This window comes from Podospora pseudoanserina, chromosome 2 (assembly GCF_035222485.1).
Source record: "Podospora pseudoanserina strain CBS 124.78 chromosome 2, whole genome shotgun sequence".
NCBI lineage: Eukaryota > Fungi > Ascomycota > Sordariomycetes > Sordariales > Podosporaceae > Podospora > Podospora pseudoanserina.
In genome coordinates this window covers 4,122,731-4,139,922 of record NC_085921.1, presented here as the reverse complement: position 1 = coordinate 4,139,922, position 17,192 = coordinate 4,122,731, and the positions used below count along the sequence as shown (strand labels likewise).

Genomic DNA, 17,192 nt, shown 5'->3' with positions numbered 1-17,192 from the left:
CTAGATGGTAGATGTGAATGAAAAAGCCATGATTAAAGTGTTACTATAGAACACGTTGATATCCGTGGTGTTAAGTTTATTTTTTGGTATGATATGTTTATGTGTACCGCCGTCCAAGGCATCTATCTGTATGCACCTGTTCATCCCCTTCCAAATTACTATATGACCGCCTGCTATGCCTGCCCCTAAAACGCCCAATTAATCCAACCATTCTCCCCTTATGTATGTCGTGTGAATTGCGTACACCACCCAACAGCACCACCGATAATTAACCGTTCCGTATTCCCAATCATTACTGTCACATCCCAACCGCATTAGTCGTCCATCCCCAACTTATCATCACCTAGCCCTCCAGGCCCACAGCAACCAGACCCTCCGATCGCTGCTTTTGGCCCACCATACCAGAAACCGCCACCGAAAACCTGTGTCTCGAGCAGGTCCCGAACCATTCCCGGCCCCTGTCCTTCACGAGCTTAGAGCTCCTTCACAACCCCAGCCGTCACCTCCGCAATCTTCCCCAACGTCGAACTCGTCACCTTCTCTACCGCATCCACCGGCACCTCCCCATGCATATAAAACCACGCCCTCCCCACTATAAAGGCGATGTGATGGGGGAGATACAAGACCGTCGCGATGAGCGTCAGGCTGGTCAGGAGGAACAGGATCGAGTCTGACATTTATTTTCCTTCAATTAGCAAACCACCCAACGGGAGGGAGAGGTGCGTGTGTCCGGACGTACAAAAAATAAACTTCTCCATCGGCGTGAACATGTACACGCTCATCGTCACCTCGAGCTGGTAAATCTTGAGCTCCAGCCACTTGCTCAGCCTGTCGATGGGAGACATGGTGAGTTTTTCCTCTGCCGTGGCGGGGCGGTAGTTGTTCATTGTTGTCATTTTGGCGGTTTTTTTTTTGTTTTTTTTTTGTTTTCCCTATTCTTCTCTGCTGAACTTTGCGAAATACGGTGAATGGTGGTGTGGTGTGGCGTGGTGAGGCGTGGTGTGGTGTGGTGTGTTGTCGCAAAAGTTGCAACTTTTTGGGAATTAATTCCTGGACTGGGCAAGGTTCCAGAAGCGCGACGGTTCAGGGGCTCGCGGCGGGCGGCGGTCAGTCAAAGTCAGGGCGGAAGTATCGGCCATTTAACTGGGTGGGTATGGCTGATTGGCCAATTCTCGATAAGCCACAAGGCAACTCCATAATTCCTTATCTGCGTCGCGACACGGGGATGGATTGGTGACGCCGTCAACAGCCAGCACTTACAGACATGAGTATAGCTTCAACCATCCCTCCAGTTTACAGCCACAATGTTTTCCCTACGACCCCTCCTCCGCCACCAACCATGCCACCTCCTCACCCGTTACCATCCCTTCCCACCACCACCACCACCAACAACAACAACAACAACATCAGCAGTAGCAATACCCGCACCCTTCCACACCACCCCTCCCAACCAAAACAAAAAAACCGTATCCCGCAAACAAATGCCCTCAAGACCTAAACCACCCCCCGAATCCGAAATCGAAGAGTCCTTCCTCAAGGGGTCAGGCCCGGGTGGTCAGAAAATCGTGCGTTATATACTCCCCTCCCCCGCCCCCCAAACTCCCCCCCTCTTTCCAAACCCAACCGCACCACCACTAACACAAACCGCAACTGAAAACAGAACAAAACCAACTCGGCCGTTCAGATAAAACACCTCCCAACCAACATCGTAATCAAGTGCCAAGCCACCCGCTCCCGCTCCCAAAACCGCAAGATAGCCCGCGACATCCTCGCCGAGCGCCTCGACGAGCTCTACAACGGTTCCCAGTCCCGGGTCGCCATCGTCGGCAGCGTCAAGAAAAAAAGGGCCGACAGTGCCGCAAAAAAATCCCGCAGAAAACACAGGAAACTGGCTGAGGAAAAGGCCAGGGCTGCCGGGTTGACTTTGCCAGAGACAAAAGAGGTTCAAGAGGGAGAGGAAGTGGACGAGGAGGAGTTCGAGTGGGAGGTTGTAGATGAGGAATATCACGACGAGTCCAACGAAATAGAGACACCTGGCACCAATTCGGAGACGGTAAAAGTCGACGGCAACGGTCATAATCTAAAAGAACCACCTGTGGACAGACAAGCAGTCATCCAAAATAAACAAGACAATCCATAATCAAGGGCAAGCCAACCATAATCAACTTGTTTTATCGTCTTCTTACACAGACAGCCACAGGATAGTGGAAAAAAAACAACTAAATTCACCCAATGGCTAGTGCAATAAAAAAAAGTTAAAAAAAAGTGCTTCATCAACCTTTACGGTCTACTTGTACCACGCGCTGCCCCCGCACAATCGCACCCGCCCGCCCAGGAAACACAGAGACTGATAATTACCGTGTCGTCCGAGAACAGACGCCCACCGTCCCCTGACCAGCGTCCAAACTTTTTGTAAATAGGAGTCTCGTCCACGAGATACAAGCCCGACGCCATAGTAATGCCTCATGCCGCTGCCGCCGCTGTGGTCTCTAGTAGAGCAAAAGGTCACCGCTGCCTGGCGACGATCCGGGAAGCTGCCACACCCTATGCTACGAGGCGGTCAGTCATTAGCCCGTTAAGAGGGGAATTGAGGAGAAAATACCTTAGAAGCACTTGCGGTGAACGATCGAGGGACCGCTCTCGTCGTACTCCTGCTTTGAGATCCACATCTGCTGGAAGGTGGAGAGAGAGGCCAAAATGGAACCACCGATCCAGACGGAGTACTTGCGCTCGGGAGGAGCAATGATCTTGACCTTCATGGAAGAAGGAGCAAGAGCAGTGATCTCCTTCTGCATACGATCGGAGAGACCAGGGTACATGGTGGTACCACCAGACTAGTCAGGGGTCAGCCTTTGCCACATTGAAGGAATAGGAGGGTCACCCCGGAAATAATCACCATGACGATGTTGCCGTAGAGGTCCTTTCTGACATCGACGTCGCACTTCATGATGGAGTTGAAAGTGGTGACGTGGATACCGCCAGACTCGAGGCCAAGGACGGAAGGCTGGAAGAGGGCCTCGGGGGCGCGGAAACGTTCGTTGCCAATTGTAATGACCTGGCCGTCGGGAAGCTCATACGACTTCTCCAGACTGGAACTCTGAGCAGCAGTCTGGATCTCCTGCTCAAAGTCGAGAGCAACGTAGCAGAGCTTCTCCTTGATGTCACGGACGATTTCACGCTCGGCCGTGGTGGAGAAAGTATAACCACGCTCGGCGAGGATCTTCATCAGATAGTCGGTCAAATCACGGCCGGCCATGTCGACACGGGCAATGGCGTGGGGAAGGGAGAAACCCTCGTAGATGGGGACGACGTGGGTGACACCATCACCAGAGTCGAGCACGATACCGGTGGTGCGACCGGAGGCGTACAGGGAAAGGACGGCCTGAATGGAGACGTAGAAGGCGGGGGCGTTGAACGTCTCGAAAACGATCTGTGTCATCTTCTCACGGTTGCTCTTGGGGTTGATGGGAGCCTCGGTCAAGAGGACGGGGTGCTCCTCGGGGGCAACGCGGAGCTCGTTGTAGAAGGTATGATGCCAGATCTTCTCCATGTCGTCCCAGTTGGTGACGACACCGTGCTCGATAGGGTAGCGAAGCGTGAGGATACCACGCTTGGACTGGGCCTCATCACCAACGTACGAGTCTTTTTGACCCATACCAATCATAATACCATGGTGACGGGGGCGACCGACAATGGAAGCTGGGGCGGTGAGTTAGCTGAAATGTCCAAAAAGGCAGCCATTGCTTGCAGCTTGCCCGCGCGGTGCGGTTGACCAGAGGCGCGACTTACGGAAAACGGCACGAGGAGCATCATCACCGGCGAAACCGGCCTTGCACATGCCGGAGCTAGATGCACGTCAGTTTCCATCCATTTTTTGTCCTGTGTGGTTTCTCTCATGTTCGCGGGGACGGCGAGTTTGTTGCTGGGCCAGCGGGCTCGATGATGTGTCGAGTTGCGTCGCTGCTCCGCCCCCGCAGAACCGAGTCGGTGAGATTGGGAGAGATTGGGAGATTGCGGGATCGCGGCTTACCCATTGTCGATAACGAGGGCAGCAACTTCTTCTGCACGCGGGACACCGGATCAGCATTTGTTTGATCATCAAGGTATTCCAGGCATTTGGACTGCCAGCTAGCTGCTTGCGAAAGGGGCAGCAGCAGTCGTCATCTTCGCAGCTGGGAAACTGGCAGCCCGAGCTTGGTAGGTTAGGTGTGGTGACTTACCCTCCATTTTGATAGATTATTTGCTTGTAGACGAAAAAGTTTGAAGGTGAAAAAGTCAATAATCAGCTTGCGCGATTCCCGGATCGTCAAGAGCAGGAGGTTGATGGATGGTTATGGGTTGTCGGAGACAGATGCAGAGGCGGAGAGTGGAAAAAGATGGGTTCCCGCGGCGCGAGGTTGGAAAGGGGAGGTGAATTTAAGGTCAGTGCTTGGGTCTTGGTTCCTCCCCCCTCCCCAGTCCCCAGCGCTCCAGGAGAGACTGGTGGGTGGAGCGACACACACACACGCTGACGAAGGAAGGCCCTGTCCCCCCCTGCAACGATGTCACAGCTGCTTCCCAACCCACTGCCTGTCTGACTGCCTACATAAAATCAACTGGCACTGGCAAGTCGAGACCGCCTAATTTGGCAGAAACAAGGGATCGACTTGCCGCTTTAACAAATCTGGCCTGGTTGTCTGCTTCGTCACTGATGTGGCTGGGCTGACAGCTTGTGAATATTTGGAGTTGTAACTATCTATTTCTATTCCAACGCTTTGTCTTTCCATCTCTCAATCCCGTCCCTCTCTGGCTGTCGACAGTAGAGATACCTCTCTCTGTAGGTCCTCGAGGCAGCCAGCCACCTTCACCAACAATTCCGCAGCTCTCCCAGTTGTCAACCTGTTGTTGAGCTATGTGAGCACAATACCGTACGTGGCACAACCCATACGGTGCGGCGACCTCATGGACCCAGCTTCGCTTGGCACCTGTTGCCACAACGCGGGGAGGCGGCAAGGTATCTGCACGGTGTGTTTTCCCGAGGCGGTGGCCTTGTCCACCTGTCAATCAATAATGCCACTATCACTGTCATCAAGTAATACCTATGAAGAAAGAAAGATGGGATGAACTGCAAGATCATGATGAAAAAATGAAGTCGGGGAAGAGGCTGACGACGACTCGGCCCCATTATCTTGTTCTCGAGACACCCCGTTCAACACCAACATCACAAAACCACCACCGCCAAGCAGGCACCTCCTTTTTCGACTTTCACGGGGCGCTGGGTTGAAAATATGAGAATATGGGGCAGTGGAGGTATACGTATGCCCTTGCAGTTTGATACCGTCAAAAGCTTCGAAACAGCATTCCAGACAACCACCTTCGGAAAAAAATAAAGAAAAAAAGAAAAAAAAAAACGGAAGAAAAAAATGGACAATGTTATGACGTTTCTCCCGGTGGCTGTTCCCGAGCAGGAAGCGTTGCGGCTGTATGGCCATACTGGGTCCACGCTGTGAGATAGCTAATAACTTCCAACAAGGCGGCGGGTGCGGGCAGCTGCAACTGCAAGCAGCAACTCCACCGCTAGTCCAAGGAGAATCCGAGAAATGCATCTCGGCCGGTCCGGGGAATCCGTTGGTGGACAAGTCCTACGGGATATCATTCCAGGCTGGATATTTGATTGCGGTTGGTCCCCATTATACATAGTATGTAGATATGTCGGTGAGCCTCCTCCCCCTTTGATAACAAGTTTGAGGTTGTCCGATATAGCGCCGATTGGGGGGTGAGGTATGAAACAAAAGGAGCTAATTGCGTAATCATACGTCTCTATTATTGATTCGACATGCAATTGCGTGCAAGTTCAGGGGGTTGATGATAATGGGAGATGATTCTCCTAATGATAAAATGGCTGCCTTCCCCTGTCTCTCTATGGTGTCCTCGACTTCCCCTTTTTTTCATTTTGGCTTAGGCGAAATCGCTAAGAGCGGCGATGAGGGGCAGTGGTGGGGCAGCTTTCCACCTTGTTCTAAAAGTGTGGAGGGGCACGTAAACGCACAAGCCATTGCGGCGACATCGTATCGTCTACGATATGGAGTATCATCAGCGAGCCTCATCTTGAGGTTTTGTTCTGGAAGACTTGGCAGAGATTGGTTTATATTCCTTATGTTCAAGTCCCTCCGGCTTTCATAATCTATTCATATCAAGTGATGTCTCCCCGATGCCTCAGTCGGACACAAATCATGAGCTTCATAGACACTCACGTGCAAGCGCGCTAGTCCCAATCGGGATAGAATTTTCCTGAACGTTCGCGAACGCCAATCGCAGATTACAGATTGGGATTCAACTTTGGGCGTCATATCGCTATCACTTTTTTCATAAGACTGCGATTCCCGAGTTTTGCCTTGACCATATTTCTCCAGTCGCCTACTCTTCAAGATACCCATTCTCTCCCAGACGTTCTGGTGATATATCAGCCAGTCAAAAATCACATCTGAACCCGATCACCCCTCCATAACCGTCTGTCGCAAACTACCCCTCCATCAAACATCTCGAAGCCTTCAACCACCACCATTATCACCACCACCCCCTCAAACAAAATGGATAAAAACCTCACCAACCTCCTCAAATGGGGAATCGAGCACTCCACCGTCTCCAACCCCTCCGCCGACCCCTCCGCCCCTTCCCCCCCCCCTTCCCAACCGGCCCCCCGCAGCGACCTCAACCCCGAAATCCTCTCCGCCCTCATGGGCGGCCCCTCAGACGCAGACCTGATGAAAGCAGCAATGGAAGTCCTCCACGACCCGACCACCACCCTCGAAAACAAGCTCATCGCCTTCGACAACTTCGAGCAGCTCATCGAGTCCCTCGACAACGCAAACAACCTCTCCAACCTCTCCCTCTGGACCCCCCTCCTCGCCCTCCTCTCCCACTCGGAGCCCGAAATCAGAAAGTACGCCGCCTGGTGCGTCGGCACCGCTGTCCAAAACAATATCAAGTCACAAGAGAGATTGTTAGCGATGGGGGGGTTGCCGAGGTTGGTGAAGATGATCCTGGCAGAGGACGAGCAGGAAGGGGTGAGGAGGAAGGCTGTTTATGCGTTGAGTTCGGCGGTGAGGAATTACCAGCCTGCGTTGGATGTTTGTCATGAGGAGCTGGTCAAGGGGGGTCATCATGAAGCGGAACAAAAGGTGGGGGATGCGACGGATATGGATGGGGTTGATAGGGTTATGGAGGGGTTGAAGGAGCGGGTCAAGAAGACGAGTAACAAGGCTTAAAGGAAGGGGGATCAACAAAAATGATTTTGCATTACACGGCGTTTTTGGGAGGGGTTTAAAATGGGTTTTTGGGTGGGAAGGGGTTCGTGTGAATATAGACATGATAAGACGGGCAGATTCAATGACGTGTGGTTTTTGCTCACTTGACATGAACAAAACTCTTGATTCAGAAACCTTGCCGGTTGTCTATGTGTTGTTACATTTATACACTTTTTTACTGGTATTTGTACAAGTTCTTCCTCTCCCTCTTTGCCCCCTTTAATTCTTCACCTCACCAAAAAACGGCAACCCCATAGCCTGAAGCAGCAACCTAGCCTGCCTATCCGACGTGGCCGTCGTCTTGACGTACACTCTGCAACCAGGCACCATCTATTTTTCTTGTCAGCACAACCCCTTCATCATAAATCGAGACCCGAGTACTCACCTTGGGCGGATACATCCCCAAATTGACCTCCATCTCCGGAAACAGCTTCAGCTCCTCGGGCGTAAACCCCCACGCCAAATTCCCCGAGCTGTCCCCCGTCGTAGCCTCAATCCCCCTCCAGTCCTTAATCCTCGGAAACACCAAGTTCACACACCGATCAAAAAACTCATACGCCTCATTCCCCCTAACAGTAACCTTGCACCCCGCAAACTCCCCCGCCCGAATCTTCCACTGCTGGACATTAGTCCGTGTCTTTGTCATCTCGGGCAGCACCCCCGTAATAGCAAGCAGCGCCGCGCGGGCAACAAGCAGATTGTCCATGTCCTGCAGCGCGGCAGGGACGTACGCCGCGAGGGTGATTTCCTTGATCTCGGGTATATTCGTAAAGTTGACATCCCTCTCCAGCAGCGGCAACACCGGCGCGCCGCGGGGGGCGCGGAGGGAGCGGTTAGCGTGGTAGGGCGAGGAATCATCCCATTCACGAAGACGTTGGGGTGTTTCCTTCTTTGGTGTTCCGGGGGGTATGTGGTTGTAGGTTAGCGTCATGATGTCGGAGGCGACGGTGGAGAGGTACGTCTGTCGTAGGCGGGGGAGGTTGAAGGGGCCGGGGACGAAGTCGCGGGCTGTGGGTTCCGAGGAGGGAGGGGTTGAACCGGGTGGAGGGGCCGCGGTCGTATTTGGGGGCGTGGTAGTTGTATCTGTCGTGTCAAAAGGTCACTATATTGTTGCCATGTAAGGGGAAACAAACCTCCCACTTGGCAAAAGCAAACTTCCTGTCTGCTTGCCTCTTCCAAGGTCTAAACGTCTTCTTCTCCTCCTCGCTCAACGGCGGCGCCCCCAAAGCCGAGTCCTCGAGGTCCTCAAGAGGCGCCTCGGCGGCGGCTGAAGAAGCCCATCGTCTGGAACAGGTCTGCCGGGATATTTGAGACAGGGAAACACCCCGGGTCGGTCGGGACAGGGCGCGGACGCTCGCCATGGCTTCGAAAGGGATCGGGCAGCGGGCGACGGAAATTCGAGATTGATCGGAGTGGTTTGCCCGGAGCTCGCTCGGCCCAAAACCTCTGAGACGGCTCTCAAGGTTGCAGTTGGAAATTTTCTGGAGCCCCCGTGGCACAGACCATTTTGAGGGGCGGGTTAGGGTTGGATATGCATTTATTCACAGTACGAGCAACTACAAGTACGAAGTGAACATCGCGGAAATAATCCATTGAGACTTTTTATAACGCCAAAAGTAATGATTCTAATGATACCAAACCCATTTCCCAAGTTTCAACCAGAGAAAAAAACAACATTCATGGCTCATCATCATCCGCGTTGTTGCGTCTGTGCTTGCCTCTCCCCTTCATAGACCCCTTATAATGCTTCTTCCCCGTAGTCATCTGCACATCCTTGGGGTCGATTCCCTTCTCGAGAGCAATCATAGCCCTCAGTTTCCTCCCGGACAAGTTCTTGCCCTCCATAACCTGCTTGCCCTGCTCCGTGTATTTGTACTGGAACGGTCTGGTGAAGTTGCCAGTGTTGTTCGCACCGCTCTTGAAGAAAGCCTTGTCCAGTGTTTGCGATTTTTGCCCCTGAGGAAGGGGGATGAAGTCGGTCAGAACCGAAGCATCATCAGCTGCACTACCATCGATGGTCATCTCGTCCAGTGCTTGTTGCAGGGCAGCTCTTCTCTTCTCGGGCAGATGGGCAATGTCGTAGAGCTCGCGATTGAACTCGGCACCATCGACACTGTCTGGTGGCGGGTTGCAGTAGAGGAGCTTGCCAGCGACATAATCCTTGAGGACATATCTCGCTGCCCTGGAGGCATCGGGCTGACCGAGACCCTGTGTCATGAAACCTCTGTGACGGGCATACGCTCTGAGCAATTCCTCACCAGTAGGAATGCCATTGCCGCCTTCCTCGAGAGGGCGGGTGTAAATCTGGATACCGTAGATGGCCTCCAGAAAAGGCTTGGGGATTCTGGTAGCCACGAGAGTGGAGGGGCCAGTGTACTCGCGGAGCTGATCAATCGGCAAGACACCGTTGCAGACAAGCTCTGCCTTGGTGTTGGCAAAGTTGGGGAACACGAGACCGGGACAATCGCACAACAAAACCTTTTCACTCAAGTGAATGGTCTGGAAATGCTTCGTTTTACCGGGGGTGGACGAAACTGACACCTTGTTGGCACCAACAAGAGCGTTGATTGTGGACGATTTACCGACGTTGGGGTAACCGACCAAACCGACTGTGAATTTGTGACCAGGGTCTGATGATCATGGTTAGCTTCGTGTCAAGGTGTTCAAAATCTAGGTCAGTAGCTTACCTGTATTCGCCGGCTCAAGCTCCAAAAGAATATCCTCCAACTCGTCCACCGTCAGAATTCTGGTATCCTCATCCTCCTGCTCTTCTTGGGTCTCGGCCTCCTCAGCCTCCTCCTCCTCCTCCTCCCGAGTCTCCTCCTTCACCTCAGCAACCGGCTTCTTGCTAGAAGAAGCAACGGTGGGCTCCTCCTCAGACTCAGACTCCTCCTCCACAGCCTCGAGCGCCTCCTTGGCCAGATGAGCAGAGAAGAACCTGTAGGCAATCTTTTGACCCTTGAGGTAATCAGCCCACATCTTTCTCTGCCTATACGTCATCATATCGGCCTTGTTGATAAGCAGCAGGTTGTGCTTCTTGGGGTCCACCTCCTTGACATAGTTCTCCAAATCCTCAGAACGGAACATCAACGGGTTTCTGGCATCAACAATCTGAACAACAACATCAGAGCGCTCGATAACTCTCCAGAGCTGCCTCCACACCTCCAAGTTTCTCTCAAATGGTGTCATGAGCAAGTCCTTGGTCTCCTCCAGCTCGGCCAGCCCTCTTCTCCAGTCCAAAAAGGCCTCCTTTTCCAGCCTGTCAAGCTGCTCCCTGGTCGTGGTAGAATCCCACTTTGGCCTTCTGGGAACCGTCAATTTGCCCTTGTTCTGGTTTTGTTTCCCGACAATGACCCTCTCCTCGGCGGCGGACAAGAGATAGGGGTTCTTTTGGTCCGTGTGGATGATCTTGACGCTGCTCATCTTCTCGGCGGTGAAATCGGTGCCGGCCAGTTCGGCGGTGGCGAGGAACTCGTCGAGGGCGCCCTGCTCGGTGATGGAGCGCATCTTGACCCAAGAGGCTTCCTGCCTGTCGTTGGTGATGTATTCCTGGCCGGTGGCATGGTCGATACGGGTGACGGCCGAGGCTCTCTTGCGGTCGGAGCCTTTGCCCTTGCCGAAGCGGTCATTCATCAGCGAGTTGCCGAGACCGACCGACTTTTTGGATTTGGCGAGGACCATGATTGCGGTTTTCCGCGGGGTGTTGCCTATGTGTGATTTTTTTCGGTTGGTGTTACTAGCACGCTACGATCGGGATATCGTAGCTATAGGTGCTGAAATTGGGGGGGGGATGTGATGTAAGTTGAACAAGCCACGGCGCCCGTCGCAAAGTTGGGCGGGGTGGTGGTTTATTGATGGAATTGCTGATAAATGGAGGGGCAAATTTGCGCCGACGGACAGAGATGGTGCTGGGGTACCTAGTGCCTATCCTAAGTATGACTGTGTGTGGCGGTCTCTGGCCGGCTTCGGGTTACGTAAAGCTCTCTGGGCTCTTTTTGAGGGATGAATTATTCTCTAAAGTCATTGTTCTATCACTTCCAGCAGTTAATCCAAGTAATTCTAGCTTGGTGTTGCTCTTCAGGCTCGATGCAGTGAAGAGTCTCTATGAACAAGTGTTGGCTCAAAAGTACCCCTCCCGCAAAACCTTTGATAAGATAAACGTATTCTACCCCACCAAAATTTTCCTCTTGCTCTGCCGCGTGCATGGTTTGGTGTGGTGGTGGTGCTGCACTCTGATACCAAATTCCACCTTGACAGCTTTTTTGGGCTCTTGATTCGAGAATTCCATTTCCTGCCCTCATCCATCAACTGAACGTCGAGAACTTGCCCCTAACCAAACCAACCTTTGTCCGTCAAGCGCAACTGCTTGACCAAACCAGCCAAAAATGGGCAAAGGAAAATGGATGTAAGTCTACTCCCGTCAGATAACAACCTCCCCTCACCTCGAAGTCATACTCACATCTGTACAGCGACAAAAAAACAGCCACCCACTTCACCCTCGTCTACCGCCCCCAGAACGACCCCCTCATCCACGATGACACAGCCCCCTCCATGGTCCTCGCCCCCAGCGCGCCCTCCAAAAATTCAAAATCCAAAGGCCTAAGCGACCTCGCCTCGGAACTTGGCTCCGACGCCGCCTCGATCCGCGACAACGAGGGCGAGGCCGCCAACTACGGCGTCTACTACGATGACACCGAGTACGACTACATGCAGCACCTCCGCGACCTCGGCACCGGCGCCGGGGAGGCTGTCTTTGTCGAGGCGCCCTCCTTGCAAAAGTCCAAGGGAAAACAAAAGATGAACTTGTCGGAGGCGCTGGCAAAGATGGACTTGGAGCACAAGAGCGAGGGGTTGTTGGATGAGGAGATATTGCCGAGCAAGAATTTGCAGAGGTTGACGTATCAGGCTCAGCAGGATGTTCCTGATTCTATTGCGGGGTTTCAGCCGGATATGGACCCGAGGTTGAGGGAGGTTTTGGAGGCGTTGGAGGATGAGGCGTATGTGGATGAGGAAGGGGGGGAGGATGTGCTGAAGGGGCTGGTGGAGGGGGATGCGGAGGAGCTGGATGAGTTGAGGGATGTTTGGGAGGAGGATGAGGATGAGGATGAGGGGTGGGAGTCGGATTGTACGGTTAAGGCTGGGCCGGCGCAGAAGAAGCAGCAGCGGAGTCAAGAGGAGGATCAGGTGCCGGAGCTGGTTGATACTTCCAGGGAAGGTGATCAAGAAGGACCGTCGGATGACTGGATGGGAGAGTTTAAGAAGTTTAAGGATGATCAGAAGTCTGGTGCCGCGGCCCCGAAAAAGAAGGCGGTTGGGTGGGGGGCTACGCCGTCGGAGATTCAGTCGTCGATTTGGACCACCACTACCAATGGCGGGAGGCAAAAGAAGAGGAAGGGCGCGTTGACGAACCCGTCGACCTACTCGATGACTTCTTCGTCGATATACCGGACAGAGCAGCTCAACATCTTGGATAGAAGGTTTGAGAAGCTCGAGGAGGAGTACAACTATGACGAGGACGATTTGGCGTCTGTGTCGGCCGTGTCCACCATGTCGACTGTCCAGGGAACCACCAGGCAAGACTTTGACAGCATGCTGGACGAGTTTTTGGGTGAGTATGACGTGCGGGGGAAGAACAGAGTCAAGAAGGGCAAGTGGAAGAATGGAGTCGCCGAGTTTGACGAGATCAGGAAGGCGTTGGGGCCGCCGATAATTCCGGCCAAGTATAGGACTGGGGGCAGAGGTGAAGAAAAAAAAGCGGAAGAGAAGAAACCATAGAGTCTGTCCTATCAGACCAGGAAGTATTTCTTTTACATAAAAATTCGATACCATTGTTACATTGCCTCCCCAACATCTATCCCTAGTATCTTTAACACCCCATGAACCCAGCCAGATTCACCAACCCCTCTTGCTCCCCGACCACCTCGTCGTCACTCTTCACCTCCTCCAGCAGCTTCTTGATAACCTCATGATCCCTCACCTCCCAAAACGCCTTCACCCCCTCCACAAACCTCTCGGCAGCCAACTCGACATTCTCCTCCTCCTCGGCAGCAAAACAAAGCCTGAAGTACTCCCACCCTTCCCTCTCCTTGATCTCGTCATTCGCAGCGAAGATTGCCCCCGTCGTGACCAAGACCTTGTAGTCCCCCCCCGTAAGCCAGACCATCAACGCGGTTGACAAGGCAGACTTGAAAACGGGGAACAAAGGATGTGAAAAGAAGTGCATCCTCAACCAGATGAACATGCCCGCTCTCGGCCACGAAAAGTCGTATAACTTTACTTTCTTCACCACAGCCCATGAGTGGGAGCGGGTTGGGGGGGTGGTGATGAGGACGGAGCCGGAGTCGAGGATGGTGCACATTCTTGCCATGCGGGTCTGGTAGCGGGTGCGGAGGCCGGAGAGCCAGGTTACGAAGCCGGACGGTTGCCAGCCTGATGGTTGGGAGGGGGGGGGGCGGTGGGAGAAGAGGGAGAAGGATGGGGTGGGGGAGGGGGTGGGAGAGGGGGAGATCAACAGTTTGGAGATTAGAGCTTGGACGAAGCCGGAGGGTTGTTGGGTTGTCGCTTCGGTTATTCGTTCGAATCGCTCGATGAGGGCGGGTTGGGCGGTTATCCAGCCCAGACGGCAGCCTGGGGCTACTGTTTTTGAGAAGGTGTCTAGGCGGACGACACGGCCGTCGGTGTCGAGGGGGGTGAAGGATGGGGTTAGGGAGTCGAGGAAGGGGAAGCCGGAGGATGGAGTGGTGACTGTGGAAGGGGAGGAGCGAGGAGGGGGAGGCAGGCCACGGGATTCGGCCTCGAGAGAGCTCGCTTCGGGGAATTGGAGGTACCAGTAGGGCTCATCTTCGATGATTATCACGTCATATTTGCTGCAGATGGCGTAGATTTCCTTCTTGCGCTCGACCGAGAGGAGGATACCGGTTGGGTTGTGGCCTAGGGTGACGGTATACATCAAGTGAGGGCGTTTCCCCTTGCTGCTGTCCCAGTTCGCGAGGACGTCTTCTAACCCCCCCGGACCAGAGACTGCCATCCCGGATTCGTCGGTTTTGACGGGCACCATTTGGACGCCGAGGGGGGTGGCTTGGTTGGTGATGTTGGTGTAGACGTAGGTTTCGCAGAGAAGGCCGGGACGGGATGAGATGGGGTCGGTGGTTCTCCAGGGGGTGACGAAGAGGTTGAGGGCTTTGGCAAACCCGTCAGTTGAGCCGCAGGTGAGGACTACTTCGGGGCCACCTTTGTAGGGGACGCCGGGGTGGAGGTGGTCGCGGGTGAACTGTCTGATCCAGCCGAGGAGGGGGGGGTAGCCTTGGGCCATGCCGTACTGCAGGGCGGTGGCTAGGTCGATCTTTTGGAGGAGGTCCTTCTGAGTGGAATCATCATGGGGGATGGTGATGTGGTTTGGTGCTGAAGGGTTTGATGACCCGGAGGAAGGAGACCATCTCTCAGGTTTGGCTGCCTGTGCCTCCAAGGTGTCGTAGGGGAAGAACTGGGCATTGGGGAGACCTGGCGGTGCAGTTGAGTATCACGATTATTAACAAGAGGAGACATGATAGAATACATACCACCAGCAATGTTCAGAATGCCAGGTATCTGAAAGAACTTGTAGATTGCCTTGATCTTACTGGCATTCCGGCTTTTGGTGGTGTCAGAGTAGTGGTGGGCGAAATCGAGAGGCAGTGGCTTATCATCGTCGTCACTTAGACTGCCAGCACCTTGACGGCTATCGTCACGATAAGACAACGACGCCATTGCAACAGTTGAACAAGATCGATGAACAACTACCGGTTCAGTAAGATGAGAAGATGAGAACGGTTATGAGCAAGATGAAATCTTATCAGAGACTGATAATTGGAGAAGGCACGAAGGATTCAACCAAGTCTGGTTCAATAATCGATAATATGCTTACAAATATACCACGATTAGCCACATCAGATCAAGCAATGCGATGCGACTTTGTCCCTTTCTCGGGATCGGGAACGCCTCTTCCAGCGCCCCAACGCGCTGTTGTAACCCCTGCCGGGCACACCTCCAGGGCTACCGCTTCGGCGGAAACTCACTGTGGGGTTTGGTCGCAGGGGTCGGATGAGAGAGGCGGAGAATATCTATGCCAGAGCCCGCCCCCAAATGTTCTTTCTAACTTCCGGCTATTATCTACCGATCATGGTGATGATATTTTGATGGTGTTCTGAATCGCCATCCGGCTTTTGCGTTGCACTTCGGTGTCTGACCCGGTCCCACTGAATCGGCGACCGGTTAGATTTGAGAAAGGGCGTGCTGAGTGAGACATTCGGGGCGGGGCCGTGTCTCAAAGCAACAACGGCCCCGAGTCATCTTTCTGCTCCGGCTCATAGTCAAAACCGAGCTCTTTGAGAGTCTTTGCCTTGCGACCCTCCAATTCAAACCTTAATTTGGCCTTCATGTGGAAGGTTCTCTGCCAGCACTGCTCCTCGTCCCATCGAGGTGGCTCCTTGCCTGGAATGCCGGCTTCGGTGATCCAGTCATAGACCGAGTTGATGTACTCTGAATCCGCGCCCACTGGCCAGACGTGATACTTGGAACCTTTCTTTTCAGCTTCCTCGTCCTCCCAACGTTTCATATCATCCACTGATGGTAAGGGCAGCAGGTTCGCCCACACCCGTGAGAAGGTGGCTGCTTGGCTTTGTGAGACGGGGAATGGTACCACCTTTATAGGCAGTCCTGGGAACACCAATGTTGGGTGTTCAATGTGAAAGAGATGTTTATAGAGCCCCCTGACTCGACGCCCATCCGTCACCAACGGTGGTTGTAGTGAGGTGAGAAAGGGGAAGGAGTAGAGGTAGCCCGTTGCGAAGACGATGGCATCAATATCCTTCTCAACCCTGCCCTCTTTGAATCGGACAGCTCTGTCTGCCACGAGAAACTCTTCAATTTCTGGGACTTCCTCGGCCCCGGTCCATTCAAGGTTGGCCGCTGGGGTTGGTGTCCGCACCGATAAGAGTAATGGTTGTTGCGAGACTTGGCTGATTTGCGAGGCAATATCCAAGCCCGAGGCAGCGTTGCCCACCACGATGACCTTTTTGTTCCTGAATGGTTCGGGAGTGCGGTAGTATTTGGAGTGAGAAATTATATCGGGGTGTGTGCTGTTGAACTCGGATATCCCCTTCATGTCGGGGATATAAATGATAGAATAATGACCAGATGCGACAACAACAGCATCATATGTTGCGGTCGTAAGCTCGCCCGTTCGTAGCGATAACACATCCACGTCCCACTGATCCTTTCCCTTGGCATCTGTTCTCAGACGAACATCTTTGACCTCGGTAGAGAAACTGATGAGGTGCCTTATGTCCTGGGAGTACTGAACCAGATAGTCCTGTACGTCATCGCGAGAGGGGAAGATGAGGAGATCATCTGAGAAAGGAAAGTCCGTAAAAGGCATTAAACCTCGTGGAATGTTTGTGTGTAGTAGTTTGTACATGGGCGAGGGAAAAACTGGTCCCTTATCGTCATTGCCATCTCCAGGCTCCAAAGGGGGGTCTGGCGGGCATTCGGGGTTCACTTGGGGCACACGACGGTTCTCCGCCGGCTTTGCGCTATACTTCCAGACGCCTCCAACTTCTGATTGCTGCTCATAGATATCGATCTTTTCAAAGACTTTTTGAGCCACCAAATACTTGGCCGCAGCAAGACCGCATGGGCCAGCGCCGATGATTGCGATTCTGTGAATACCGAATGGTGCTTGGCCTAATACTGTTTCGAAGCCCATGTTGGAGAGGATCTGTGGCTCAGAAGTCGAATAGGATAGATAGACGGAATCTTCGGCGTCAAAAGATTCTTGAAAACAAAGTATACGAACTTGAGGGAAAAAGAGAGGTGGTTGTCAGTCGAACCCATTCATGGACTGATCATCAAGTCGTTACCATTGCATAC

General features: G+C 53.3%; 9 protein-coding genes across 9 annotated transcripts; 3 read left to right on the top strand and 6 right to left on the bottom strand.

Moving 5' to 3' along the window:
- Positions 1-15: 15 nt before the first annotated feature.
- Positions 16-1,311, bottom strand: QC764_211220 (uncharacterized protein). Its single transcript, XM_062944827.1, has 3 exons — positions 1,261-1,311; positions 740-1,157; positions 16-670 (listed from the first exon to the last, which is right to left on the bottom strand). The coding sequence occupies exons 2-3, from the start codon at positions 894-896 to the stop codon at positions 474-476; spliced, it is 354 nt and encodes a 117-aa protein (XP_062803698.1). The 5' UTR covers positions 897-1,157; positions 1,261-1,311; the 3' UTR covers positions 16-473.
- QC764_211210 (uncharacterized protein) lies at positions 883-2,192 on the top strand. The gene is made up of 2 exons (XM_062944826.1): positions 883-1,565; positions 1,661-2,192. The coding sequence occupies exons 1-2, from the start codon at positions 1,305-1,307 to the stop codon at positions 2,138-2,140; spliced, it is 741 nt and encodes a 246-aa protein (XP_062803697.1). The 5' UTR covers positions 883-1,304; the 3' UTR covers positions 2,141-2,192.
- On the bottom strand, positions 2,176-4,483 carry ACT1 (actin). Its single transcript, XM_062944825.1, has 5 exons — positions 4,221-4,483; positions 4,031-4,061; positions 3,790-3,845; positions 2,897-3,699; positions 2,176-2,834 (listed from the first exon to the last, which is right to left on the bottom strand). The coding sequence occupies exons 1-5, from the start codon at positions 4,225-4,227 to the stop codon at positions 2,604-2,606; spliced, it is 1,128 nt and encodes a 375-aa protein (XP_062803696.1). The 5' UTR covers positions 4,228-4,483; the 3' UTR covers positions 2,176-2,603.
- Positions 4,484-6,569: 2,086 nt separating this feature from the next.
- On the top strand, positions 6,570-7,247 carry FES1 (hsp70 nucleotide exchange factor fes1; the record flags this gene model as incomplete). Its single annotated transcript, XM_062944824.1, has 1 exon — positions 6,570-7,247. The coding sequence occupies one exon, from the start codon at positions 6,570-6,572 to the stop codon at positions 7,245-7,247; it is 678 nt and encodes a 225-aa protein (XP_062803695.1).
- Positions 7,248-7,376: 129 nt separating this feature from the next.
- On the bottom strand, positions 7,377-8,879 carry mrpl7 (54S ribosomal protein L7, mitochondrial; the record flags this gene model as incomplete). Its single annotated transcript, XM_062944823.1, has 5 exons — positions 7,377-7,616; positions 7,672-8,369; positions 8,427-8,440; positions 8,475-8,767; positions 8,853-8,879. The coding sequence occupies 5 exons, from the start codon at positions 8,877-8,879 to the stop codon at positions 7,506-7,508; spliced, it is 1,143 nt and encodes a 380-aa protein (XP_062803694.1). The 3' UTR covers positions 7,377-7,505.
- An 84-nt stretch (positions 8,880-8,963) lies between these two features.
- On the bottom strand, positions 8,964-11,203 carry QC764_211170 (uncharacterized protein; the record flags this gene model as incomplete). Its single annotated transcript, XM_062944822.1, has 2 exons — positions 9,974-11,203; positions 8,964-9,916 (listed from the first exon to the last, which is right to left on the bottom strand). The coding sequence occupies exons 1-2, from the start codon at positions 10,965-10,967 to the stop codon at positions 8,964-8,966; spliced, it is 1,947 nt and encodes a 648-aa protein (XP_062803693.1). The 5' UTR covers positions 10,968-11,203.
- A 181-nt stretch (positions 11,204-11,384) lies between these two features.
- Positions 11,385-14,954, top strand: LTV1. Its single transcript, XM_062944821.1, has 2 exons — positions 11,385-11,691; positions 11,756-14,954. Exons 1-2 carry the CDS (start codon positions 11,672-11,674, stop codon positions 13,059-13,061), a joined length of 1,326 nt encoding a protein of 441 aa, XP_062803692.1. The 5' UTR covers positions 11,385-11,671; the 3' UTR covers positions 13,062-14,954.
- On the bottom strand, positions 13,153-15,032 carry QC764_211150 (uncharacterized protein; the record flags this gene model as incomplete). The annotated part of the gene is made up of 2 exons (XM_062944820.1): positions 13,153-14,786; positions 14,846-15,032. The coding sequence occupies 2 exons, from the start codon at positions 15,030-15,032 to the stop codon at positions 13,153-13,155; spliced, it is 1,821 nt and encodes a 606-aa protein (XP_062803691.1).
- Positions 15,033-15,588: 556 nt separating this feature from the next.
- On the bottom strand, positions 15,589-17,028 carry FMO1 (monooxygenase; the record flags this gene model as incomplete). The annotated part of the gene is made up of 1 exon (XM_062944819.1): positions 15,589-17,028. One exon carries the CDS (start codon positions 17,026-17,028, stop codon positions 15,589-15,591), a length of 1,440 nt encoding a protein of 479 aa, XP_062803690.1.
- Positions 17,029-17,192: the final 164 nt, after the last annotated feature.

Bases quoted from the DNA above. Each gene is read 5' to 3' on its own strand.
- QC764_211220 (XM_062944827.1), bottom strand. From the start codon at position 896: ATGACAACAATGAACAACTACCGCCCCGCCACGGCAGAGGAAAAACTC. The intron at 671-739 runs GTACGTCCGGAC...AATAAATGTCAG, and splicing joins GATGGAGAAGTTTATTTTTT to ACTCGATCCTGTTCCTCCTG.
- QC764_211210 (XM_062944826.1), top strand. From the start codon at position 1,305: ATGTTTTCCCTACGACCCCTCCTCCGCCACCAACCATGCCACCTCCTC. The intron at 1,566-1,660 runs GTGCGTTATATA...AACTGAAAACAG, and splicing joins GCCCGGGTGGTCAGAAAATC to AACAAAACCAACTCGGCCGT.
- ACT1 (XM_062944825.1), bottom strand. The intron at 3,700-3,789 runs GTAAGTCGCGCC...TCACCGCCCCAG, and splicing joins TGCTCCTCGTGCCGTTTTCC to CTTCCATTGTCGGTCGCCCC. The intron at 2,835-2,896 runs GTGATTATTTCC...ACCCCTGACTAG, and splicing joins TCTACGGCAACATCGTCATG to TCTGGTGGTACCACCATGTA.
- LTV1 (XM_062944821.1), top strand. From the start codon at position 11,672: ATGGGCAAAGGAAAATGGAT. The intron at 11,692-11,755 runs GTAAGTCTACTC...ACATCTGTACAG, and splicing joins ATGGGCAAAGGAAAATGGAT to CGACAAAAAAACAGCCACCC.